This window comes from Agelaius tricolor, unplaced genomic scaffold (assembly GCF_023055355.1).
Source record: "Agelaius tricolor isolate 1412-34295 unplaced genomic scaffold, bAgeTri1.0.p SCAF_6, whole genome shotgun sequence".
Classification (NCBI taxonomy): Eukaryota; Metazoa; Chordata; class Aves; order Passeriformes; family Icteridae; genus Agelaius; species Agelaius tricolor.
Window position 1 is genome coordinate 45,907,128 of NW_027269266.1, and position 12,259 is coordinate 45,919,386.

General features: G+C 39.9%; 1 protein-coding gene across 5 annotated transcripts in view; it reads right to left on the reverse strand.

Moving 5' to 3' along the window:
- Positions 1–12,259, reverse strand: part of ELMO1 (engulfment and cell motility 1) — a 303,457-nt gene that overhangs the window by 95,202 nt on the left and 195,996 nt on the right. For all 5 annotated transcript variants that reach the window (XM_071429658.1, XM_071429656.1, XM_071429657.1 and 2 more), the window contains one exon: positions 8,065–8,201. In XM_071429658.1, coding sequence (XP_071285759.1) covers positions 8,065–8,201 — 137 coding nt within the window. The remainder of the gene's footprint in view (positions 1–8,064; positions 8,202–12,259) is intronic.

Genomic DNA, 12,259 nt, shown 5'->3' on the forward strand with positions numbered 1-12,259 from the left:
GAAAGAATAAATAAAAATACAGAGACAAGAGTGGTTCCTGGGATCTGATTATTATCCACACTTTTAGACAGGAATGACAGGGGCAATATCACAAAATATGCTGTTTTGGTGACAGTTCCAGTTAGGTTATATCATTTCCCTTCACCACTAACACACTCTACATGCAACTGAGGCATTTTTTTTCCAGTGCAAAATGTTTCTGTGGAGTAGAAAGAGAGCGGTTAGCACAGATAACCCACACTCAGTGTTTCTCCTCTGGTTATTGGGCTTTCCACTCAGTCATCTTTTTGAAGGCTGAGAAAGTTTATTGGTTTGATCAGCACCCACTGAGATGAAAATGAAGAGTGCTTTGAAAGTATGAAGTACCAGCAGCTTTAAAAATTATCATCTCCAGGGTGTTACACAGACCTGCATGTATTCTACAGTAACACACAGACTTCACTAGAAATCTGGGGGATAAAATCTCCTCTGCCAACAATGGCTAGGTTTTCCTCAAATAAGAGATTCCACTGCTGAAACCAACACAGTGTTTCATCACTGGGGAAAGGACAAGGCAAACTGCTGGCCAAGGAATGGATTACACTAAAGTACTCTTTTCTTTTTTTAAATAATAGATGTTTTGTTGAGACATCCTTCCCTTTCCTTGATTTTTGGCTTGAAGAATCCATCTCTTTGTTGGTGCACCCATCCAGGCATATAAATGGGCAGAAATCATGCTTGAAAATTATTTTCCTTTTAAGGCTATGCCCCTCTTGAAATCATTGCATATGTGGTCACTGGAGAAGGACTGTTCATCTGTAACTAAATATGACCCTACTACTAAAGACTTCCAAAGCCTTGTGGCAAAGACAAAAAATAGTAAAGACACTGTTTTAAATGAAAAATGTCTTTGAACTAGAAAAATAGTTCATAAGCTACAAAGTGCAGAAAAAGGGCAAGTTAGACTGCTTCATTATGCAGTCTAAGTACTTAATTTTCACAAATTAGTTTTTTAAATGTATTTGCATTCCTGACAATGCTAGTTCAGACTGAAATTTTTTCAGAAGGAAGCAACCACCTAGATTTAAAAATGTGATACTGTTGTTCAATTCTTTTGAGCTTGACAGCCCTGATTTGGGGTATGAATACTTAAATCTGATTTTTACAGACTGATGCCTCAGTAAATGGAAAGATGCCTCTTCAGCATCTTAAATACCCCTTCTCAGGTTCCTGCAGCCAGGAGCAGCAGATGAGTGCTATGGGACACATTTGGAGATCTGACAGGTGGAGATAAATGCACAGAGATGGAGAAGACTAAGCAGAGCCATTCCTAAGTGAGCAGCTGATGAAGGCATACATTTGGAATATCTAGGCCACAAAAAGCATAGAGGGAACTCTGACCAAATGCTAGGGAAAGGTCTTAAACAGGCTTTTTCTGCATCACATTCAATTGCACTATTTAAAAAAGTCCATTCTGAAGGAAGAGGTTATTGATGGAATAGACTTGATAATTTTTCTGCACCCAAATTTGCTTTCTAAAGGATTCCTATTATATTTGAAGGGAGTAATTTCTTCAATTAAAAAGTCTCATTTTCTCTGTAATCTATGCAGCAGACTTGCAAAATGTTAATTGCCGCATTTTTTTAAAAATTCATGCGTTTTACAAATAATGATACAATATATTTATAGCAATTATCTGCTTCCAATAAAAGTTAATAAAGTGCTATTGGCGTCAGGTGTGAAAATGTGGGATTTAATTTGTGCTAATCTGCCCCAGCCTGGGGAATACTGAATTCATTCTATGTGAGAATAATTTATTTGCAATACCCCTGAGTGATATAAACAAAGCATTCTCAAGGGAAGGTGCAATAAAGCTAACAGAGAGGTGCAATCATTCCACTAGCCTGGCATTTCCCAACAGTAAAATCCAAACAGAACAGCCTTCCAAAGCTTCTCCCAAAAGAAGTTAAATTCATCTGCTTCAGACCCATAAGAAAACAATAATGCTTTGGAGAGCATCTGTGAAGAACTATTTACCATCCCTCTCCTTCCTTCTTTCATTGCATTGAAAAAGAGGTGACAAACAGGTTTAAAGACTGACCAAAGCATTTTACTTTAATGTTTGTCTGAATTATTTTTCTCTTGTTTGAGGTAATGATTCTTTCATGGTCTGAAGCTACCATTTGCAATCCTTCTCCAAGCCCCCTGTGCAGCTGGGTGGGGGGGAAATAGAGGCACAGAGAGAGGAAAGCACCCATTTGGGGCTGGAGCTGCTACTGCCTCTGTGGCAGGGTGATGGAGGGGGCTGGAGCAAGTGGCCAGACATCCTGGTCCTGATTTTGACCCTGCAGCTGCTTCACTGCCAAGGCACTTCAGCTCTGGGTGCCTTTGCCTCCTTCCTGTTAAGTGTGGTTTATCAAGACTTGGCCAAGCCTGCGAGGAGCAGAAAAGTGCAGAATGTTGTTAGTGCCACTAGAGGGGATCACTTGAGCATGCTGGGGACCTGCTGCTCCCACGGGAGTGAGGCAAAGCCCTGTCACTTCTAGGTCAGGCACAGAGCTGCCATGTCAAGGACCAGCATTAGGACCACAAGGTTGCAGCCAGGGGGGGCATTTTGGGCAGGAGCTATGCAGAGTCTGCTCCTCCAGTCTCCCCAGTTTGCAGTGGACCCAACAAAGCTGGTGACAACTCCTCTGCCACATTGTTGCTCTGACCCTTTCAAAATGACCCCTAGGCCTTTGCTTCCTCATGGGTAACTCACACTATCTGATGGTGGGTTTGGCCCACCACACATTTTCACACAAACCAGTGCTCACACAAGTTTGCTTCTTAAGAGCCATAGTCATATTTTGAACCCAGCCTTCCCCAATTATTCATCCCTACAGCTGCCAAAAACACAGCAGCACCAAAGAAGCTGAGAAACCTGTGGCATGGCATTTCCAAACCTCCACCGAGGAAGGAAATGGTATTTTTCATTTTTATGTTACGCCTGGTTACCTTTTCTGTTATCTTGTCAGTGAGCAAGGAAAAATGTTTGCAGAGCCTGAGCATGGGCCATAAACATCTTTTGTGGTTATCAAATGCCTCTGTGTTTGCTTTGCTATTTAATTACAGGACTCACGTAGGGCATTTATTGTTTGCATCTGTTGCCACTGTGAACAATGTCTACTCCTCTGATCACCACAAAGGCAGTTTGTTATGTGCATGCCTGTCAGTGACATGTTTTATCATCTTGCTGAGCAGACCCCCCTGCTGCAGGGGGATCCAGTGCTGCAGCTTTGTGTGTCCCTGAAATAGGCAGATACCACAAGGGCAATCCCTTAGCAGGTTGTCACTGTGAAATGGATACTAGCTGAATGCTGAAACCTGTTTTTTGAGGTTTCTGAGAATATTTTTCTTATTACAAAGTATTTTCTTCTTCTTCTTCTTCTATATTATGCAATATTATTACATATCCTTATTAAAAAATACGTTTGCACAAAACATTTAAAAGCTCATGTTCTGTACTGTGATGATCTCAAACACACGTCCAGAGGGCAAATTAACTAAATCTCTAAGTAACAAGAAAAATGCATTGGCAGCATCATTACCCAACCTTGTCCCACTTTCCTATTCCTCAAACCTGTAATTTTAGTGAATGCAGTGGATTTTGTTTTCAAGTACCTAATATCACAGTATTTACAATTTTTTTCAGTTTTGGTTCCTCCAATTTAACTTTAGCCACGCTGGAATGATAATCTGCATCTTGTTATGAGTAGTCATTTTTGGTCATCTAAAACCCAACAACTATACTAATACTAATAAAATCAGCCACATTGTGCCCATTCTCTGTAATGCAGCTTCAACACCCTGCTAGCCAAGTCAAAAAAATTTGTCTTTTTCCTTCCACACTGGATGGTACAACACAAGGTACAGAATTAGCAAATTGCTTATTCTGTTCTGCAAGTTTAATAAGACAAGTTATGGCTGCAATTAAAATAATCCATTTGCTCACCCTTCCTCCTATTAGCATGTGAACTTCAAACCTACGAAAAGCAGCTGCCTGAAATCTCTGGAAAAAAGAGTTAAGAGGATAATCTTGTCCCCTATACAATGTCCTACTTGCTGTCTCCTTGTATCCCAAGAAAGCATATGTGTACTTTACAAGAAGACCACTAAAGAGATATCAATCACAGTGTAAATCCACATTAGGGCAATCCAGGTGCATTTACTAAAGTACATCTAGTGGGGATCAAGAAAAACTTTTCCTTTGGGAGTATGCTTTCATTTGGCCCCATGGGAGGAATTTTACTGTCCAGTAGGTACTTTAAATTCCCCCTACCACTGTGATAAAAAGAAACCATAAACCTCAAAGCAGTTTAAGTATTTCTCAGTCTGTGTGGCAGCAGAGTCTGATTACCCTGGCAGAGTGTAGGGTGGTCCCTATAAGATGGAAATCTGACTGATGGGCACCTATTTAAATGGGCAGGTTGCTGATGAAGGTTTCTAGATGCTGGATGTGAGATAACTCAGGCCAGCTTTTTTACAATCAGCACTGACTCCAAAAATCAATACACAACACTTTCTTCTGCTTTAATAAAACATGTAGAAGTATGTAAAGCTTGGAGATTATATTTTCAAAGCCATAAACCACGCTGCCTGCTCACAAATTACTTTGGAGAAACTTGTAAAGTGTCCTTTGATCATCTGTAGGCTCAAATAAAAACAAAAGGGTTTCAAATGGAATTGTTGCCACTTGCATGTCTATCTATACAACTGCATCTTAGTTTCTCTAGGAAACTCACAAAACATGAATTATGCATGTCTTAAGATGTTACAAAGGCATAATATAAGCTTAGCTGCCTGTCTGAATTATTCTATTCAGATGTCTACCAGTGCATAGAGAGACTGAAAAAAAGGTTTTAGGTCTGACAGTATCATAATATCACCATAGACATCAAAGGACTTTTTCTCATGCAAGAGTTGACAAAACGTGTGTCTTTTAATGAATAAGAATTGGGTAAAGCATGAGATCATAAATGTCTCACTAAAATACCATAAAATTCTTCCAACTGTGAGCAAAGAGCTGGTTTAATTATTTTTGAAACTTTAAAAATGAACTCACATATGTGGAATCTCCACACCATAAATTGAAGAACCACGATGGCACGGTATGCCATTTTGTCCTCAGCAGAAGTCTTAATATGTGGCTTAAAGAACCCTTGAGAGCAGGCACCAAAACCTGAGGGGAAATTCAATCACCTTGCCTCTTTTATTGCCTGTCATTCCCCAATTCAAAGAGGAGGAAATAATTCTCTGTATGTGCACACAGACCTCCTACAGACCCTCAATGTACAAGTTACTGTGATTAATAAAAAGTTTGAAATTAAACTAAAAAGCTCCTCTTCTTCAATTATGATTAAACATCAAAGCAAGCAGTCTAGATTTTTTAGCAGAATGTCCAGGTCTCAAGAGTTATCAATCAATATACTGAGAGTGTCTAATTTTGTTTTGGAGGTTTTAAGGAAGGAAGGGACAGAGAAAGGAATAAAACAAATGATCCCATCAGGCAGCGGGATAGTAAACCGTAACAAAGTGGTGTTTCAAACACTACCATGACAATCAAGTTATTGAAACTGAAAAATAGTAACACAAAGAGAAGAAGGAAGATTTTTTTTTCCCCACACAAGTAAATTACTGCATCTTGTGAGGTCTGGTCTCTTCCCCACCTCTGAAAGGACAGACTAAATGCTCCCCAGGCCCACGTGGCCCTTGCCTGCCAAGTTTTCAGTAGTGACTGCACAGAAATGGGCACCCTTAGCACACAGAGAAGATGCAGACAGGACACTAACATGCTGTGATCACCAAAGCCTCTTGCCAGGTAAGGATGAAAAATGGAGGTGTTTAGTTTGATAAAGTCATGGGCTGCACTGGCTGCTGTCACCCACCAAGCAGATGGATAAACCTTAGGTACCTCCAGTGCTTCACAAACCCACACAAGAACACAGTTTGCTGCACTCACAGATCCCTTCAGATGTTTATCAGCTGAGTAATTCACATCACTACCACATGTCATTTGAAGTGGATAAGAGCACAAAAATTTCCTTATGACTCTAAGAAAGGATTTAGATAAGCAAAACATAATTAGAGAAGTGTTAGAAATGAGAGACTCAAGAGCTTAGCATTCCCTCCCCTTTACAGAAACAGTTACAAAATCAAGAGTGATTTCTGCAGGCAGAGATCCTGGGTTCAGGATCATGCAGCACAGTGCCACCACCAGACACAAACCCTGGTAAACCCAATGGCAAATGTTTCAGATTTGCCCCACAGAGTTAAGAATTGCCCATGTCTTCAATGACACATGCAGTAAGACACAGTGCCAATGTTACTGACCCTGACAGAACTGATAGGTGAAGTCACAGGACTATCAGCAACAGAAAACACAAGTAGCAAACTACTCATATCAGAGAAAAAACTCCTTGATCTCCTATGAACCTCCACAACAATGCCTAACACTGCAAAGCAAATTTCTTTGTTTTCCTTTTAGGGTGACCTGGGCTGGTGGCCAAAATGGAGCCATTCTTTATCTGAATTCTCTAGGATTGCTAATAATTTTTCAACTCAAGTTGTGGGAAATTATGTAGACAAATCCTTCTACTGAGATAGAAGGCCTGTAAGTAATAGGCAGCTGTCAATACATTTATTTAAAACAACCACATATTATGAATTAATCTTTATAAAGTTGCTTTTTAAGCTCTTGATTTTAGCAACCCTATATGGTCCAGGGAATTATCTTGCTATTGCTCCTTCTGTGTTCCCGGATCATTAGGGACGAGAAGCATGTCAAAAATTCCATGTAAGAACAAAGCTCTAGGTCATCTGGCTACAGCAGCACGGATACTGGACTTCCTTTCTCTCTTTAGCCAGGGCTCTGCTAGTGCTGCCAACTAACTTGCCTGAAAGAAGTCAACAAAGGTTACTCCTCATTGTGACCTAAAAATTCAGCTTCACTCTGAAGTAGAAAATGCACATTGGGACCACTTCAATAACAGACAGTTCCAATTAAAAGTCAGGCATGATCATTCCTACTGGCTCTAACACAACATTTGAGTCTGGTGACTTCAGAGCACTCATAAGGCACGTGCTGACAGAGCATGTCTTAGTCTCACTTTTTCATTCTCAACCAACAGTTCTAAACCCAACATCTCCCAGGGAGAGGCCCAAGATCCAGTCAGAGGATCCCAATAAAGATAAGCATGACAGCTGGCCATAAAGGCATGAGTTTGCCATTCTTAGAAAATGCCAGAGATACTGTTCAGCCTCATGGTAAATTGAGTAAAAATTGGATGTCTAGGGATCGCGGAGAAAAATGTGTTCTTTATTGCTTTTCTGAGCATCAGAAGATTGGCTGAAGCTTCCAGAATTCCTACTGAGGAGCTTTTTGGTTGAATTTCTTTTTCACTGGTTTTGAGAGGTTTTTTTTGTTTGTTTGGTTTGGTTTGGTTTTTTGGTGGTTTGTTTGTTTGTTTGTTTGTGGTTTTTTGATTTTTTTAATTTTTGTTGATTGGTTGGGTTGGTGGTTGTTTTTTTTTTTGTGGTTTGGGGTTTTTTTGTTTGTTGGGGTTTTTTTGTTTGTGGGGTTTTTTTGTTTTTCTTTTTGTTTTATCAGGCTAAACTGCACAGCACTCTGTCATGATTCTGTCCACTCTTGAATATTTTATCACTTTAGTACTCACATGAAATGAAAGGGATGCACAGAATTATCACTGCAGTACTCTCTCTGCATTATTTACAACCTTGGAGGCTGCAGCACTTCAGCATAATATTGCTAACATAAAAAGGCAGAATTTCCCCTCAAGCCAGGATTTTAGTCTCGTAGTCTGCAGTGCAACATGACTGAAAAAGGTTTCTGAACCTCCTTACATCTCCCATCTTCTATCCATAACTTTTTAAATGCTGGCATCCTGATGTGCTAAGCATCCAAAGAGATAAATCTCTAGGCTTTCAGCAGAATGGGAATTCAGAAATCCCTGTGTCTCTAGGGAAGAATATATGGTGTTGTTTCACCATTCTGCCCAGTTATTCCCACCCCACCCTTTTTCTTGCCTTGTTAAAGTCCTCTGAAGTTGCCCTCATTTCCTTCCATGTCTTGTTCAAAAGCTGAATGCAGATACAGAAGAACTCCTCAAACGATCTGTCATGGGTGAAGAACATGGGGTGGAAATCGTTGCAGGTCTCACTGGCTAAAAACAGAAAAACAAGGGGGGTGGAATAAAACATGTACAGGCAGGAGCTTCAAAAAATAAACGTAAAATACAATCAACCATGAAATCTAGAAAGTAGCAAATTTGAGTGAAATCCCAGTTCTTGGAGCAAAGGATGCCAAAACACTACCGTAAAAAGCCAGCCTTGGTCTAAAGTCTTAAAGACAACAAAACACAAAGTAGACCCTTGTCTTTAGGAGACTGACAGCAAGAAGAGGAAGCAACTACCTGTTTACCTGAATATTCTCTCAATGTTTGTCATTTGTGCCAAGTTTTGTAGCTCACTCTGGGACAGAGAGACAAAGAGAAGAAGCTCATCAAAAGAAGAGCCTTTCCCACTTCTATAACAGCATGGTCCATCTTGCCTGCTGAGAACCAAACACCAGGGCCCATCACTCACAAAACAGGATTAGATCAATGTACACACTGAAATGTGAAGCTCTGCTGACACAGCAGATGATCTACCATATTGCACAGAGGTAACAAGAAAAATGTTGACAGATATAGAGATGAGAATATAACTGATTAAATTTGTTCTTTGAAAGTAACCAGAATCAAAAGCAATGGATCTTCTATAACCTATCCCTTATCTGAGACAAACATAATAAAAACCACACAAACAAAATCAAAAACCAATTCCAAAACATCCTTATTTTTAATCATATACTGGCTTTATGGAAGTAAAGAAATGAAAGAGCACTCTAGTGACGTTCCCAAAATGGAAAAGCAGGAGTGTGCTGTGATTCTCCTTGAGCAAAAAATGAATTTTCAAAAACCAAGGACTGAAGCAATGCTGACCTCTGGACACATCTGAGCAACCTGAGTAGAGAAGGGCCTTTAGCCAAGGACTGAACAGAATCTTTAAACTCTGCCATGACTTGCAGGGCCACTTCAGTAGGTTGCATGTCTATGTTCTGAAAAAGGCAAATAAAAAAGTAAAATTGAATAAACTTTCTCTATATACCTAGTCCCCAAATCTCTCAGCTTCCCCTTTCCCCCCCTACATGAGTGCTCCTTTGAACTTTTCCAGCAGTCACTCATATGCTTAAACAGCATCGTCTTTCCTTACTTCAGGATCAAACCACCACTACTTAGGCAAACTTCCTCCTGTAAGAGGAACCTCCTCCTCCTCCTCCTTCTGCAAGAACAGCAGAATTATCAAGCACTGGGATAAATCACATTTTCCCAGGGCTGAATCACTGTCTGACATCCGCTTTCTCTCACTGGAACTGGACAAATTAGAATTAAGTCTGTCCAGGAGGATGTGAGTGGCTTAGGCTGGCTGACTCTCTGCACCAGCTGCAGACACTTGGTCTTGGTACTTCTTCTAGCCACAAAACTCCCCTTTCAGTGTGTTCACTTACTCTGCTGTAGGAACATGAATTGTGTGCAGAATCACCTGAACCCTCAAAAAAAAAAAAAAAGGTTTCTGATCTTTCCCAGCATGCAGTATTCCAATTAGAAAGCAAAACTGAAGCTTAATTTTAACATCAGATTTACTAAGATCTAATCAATTCTTTAGCTACATGGCAAAGATGGGAGTTAAATTTGGAGCACAGGTTTAATTCTAATCAAGTAAACTCCATTTACTTCAAAGGACTTGCAGCCAAGGGAGAATTAGTCAAAGCAGGGACCTATATTTATGAGGAACAACTCAATCCCTTCAGAAGAACAAAATGCCTCAGGCGTGCTTTTCAGAGCACCTTCAGCTTTCACTCATTCCACTGGAGCTGCAAGGGCTCAGCACTTCCAATAATCAGACCTTCAGCCTGTAATAATGTCAGAGACACAACAGAACAGATTCTCAGAGGGCCCTTGTCTTTAAGTCATGAAATACTATAATGATGAGTAGAAATAAAATAACACCAAGCAGAAGAATGCAGCCAGTACCTTCACTGTATAAATCACAGCACGAAACAAGGCAATAACCCTCGACACGCACTGGCCTCTCTGATCCTCCTCAAAGCCTGAGCTTCTCACTGCTCCTGCTCATAAAAATCAATAAATCAAAATTAATGGAAAGGCTAGGGTTTCTCACAAAATTGATCATTGGTTCTAACTCATGCCTCTTATGATAATCAGCCTCTAACTCTATCTACTATGCTGACTGTTCTGCATGCAGAATTAGAGATGCCACCTCTCCCCACCTTATTTTATAAGTAAACAATGGATGGTGTTTTATGCCTTTCAGTTTCAAAATAAAAGAGTAAAAATCACTGTTACTGATATAAACTGAGAAAGCTGGGCCTTTTAGAAGGCAGGATGAATATCTTAAAGCACAAACAAACCCGAGGAATAATTCAAAACCAAATGATGAACAGCTTCTTCAACATTCTAACCATCATCCAGATAGAAAAGAAATTAATCCAGTCTGCTTCAGCAGTAGCCTTTTGTGTGCCTTGAAAATTCTATCCACACTAACACAAAATCATAGGAAAAATCAATGGAAAAATCTTCAGGCTGAAGGATAACCTTTGTCCCAATACTTTCCTTCTCCTTTTGACAGGTGAGTTGAGGATGAAGGAAAAAGTGATGCTGTTCTTGCTAATATGTAGAGATCAAAGCAAGACTAATTTACAAACTGCTGTCTTTGCCCACTCTCTCCAACCCCAAGTCTGCACCTCCAATATCAGAGCACACTGCCTCTCTCTGAAGAGTGAGCAAATTTAGAGGCTGCTCAGTTTTACTGTTAAAAAACTTCTTGAATTTATTTTTTCACTAACTTGCAATTTGACTAATACTAAACTGAAACAGAGGTCTAGTCTTGGAAAAATTTGGATACCTTCTGTGTAAGAACTGTGTGCAAAATTCTAGCCCTTAAGCCCAGTGCTTTCTAACCATCCTTTTTACAAGCAGGGACAAACCACCTTTACAACCACATAAAAACAGCCACAGGGCTACAATGTAGAGACACAAATTATCATGATTACTCACAATCAAGTTTTAATTACGCCTCTGAGAGATCACCTTCAAAAGGCGTGCCACAGATGTCTAGCCTACATAAATCAGGTGAAGATCTTGTTGATTTCCTATTCTTGGCACAATTCTTGGAGTTGTAGATCAATATGCCACCTCTCAGGATAAAAGTAGTCCCTCAAGTTTCTAGCTGATCTATAGCTGGAACGTTGAGATAGAAGCTTAGTTCATTTCTCATTATAAATGGTACTGGCAAAAAAAAAAAAAAAAAAAAAAAAAAAAAAAAAAAAAAAAAAAGAGCTAATTTGTACCTGGGAGTTTATGTAGTTCCTACAGTGCCTATTTTTAGTGTCTACCCAACACAATTTTGTCTGTCAGTTGCTTCCTAAATTACAATAAAGACATTCAAACATCCCAGACTGTTTGAGGAGTAAACAGATTTGACATGTTATGTTGCTCCTCTGTGGATTAGCAGAAAACAACAGGGGAAAAAAAAAAGTGAGAAAGAAGAAAAGAGTTGTACCTGCATTTTGTACCCCATCTGTAAACAGGGGATACAGAATATCATCAGGGTTGAATTTCTTTTAGCTGTGTCAAGAACATCTAGGGATTTGCATATTTTCATAAGCCTCTCTTGAAAGGCCACAGATTATGTGATGGTGTTTCAATAAGTGTTTTGCTTGAAGTACAGTAGAGATTTAAATTTCAAAGCTGCTGTAGGGAACTGAACTTGGACAACAGGGATTTCTCCATGCAAGACAGACTCCAGGAAAGGACCAGTGCACCAGACCAGACAGCAGTATCACCTCACTGTTCAAAACAGTATGAACACAAGGCTGATTGCTGTAAGGGCTCATTATATTTTCCCCTCATGTTAAAAAGTTAAAACCACATCTTCTACATGTGGTTTCCACTTGGAAGGGAAGAAAAAATTAATACAATTTCTTATCCTAGATTGTTCTGTGGAACACTAGGGAGTAACACAGAGGTAAGACCATTGTGCCCTGGAAGCTAGAACAGCCGGCAGAGATACAGTGATACACCTCCATAGGCAAGGTACTGCCCTTGATCTTGAGAAAACTCTGCTTTCTCTCTCTGACCCTGCTAAACTGCTGTGTTGA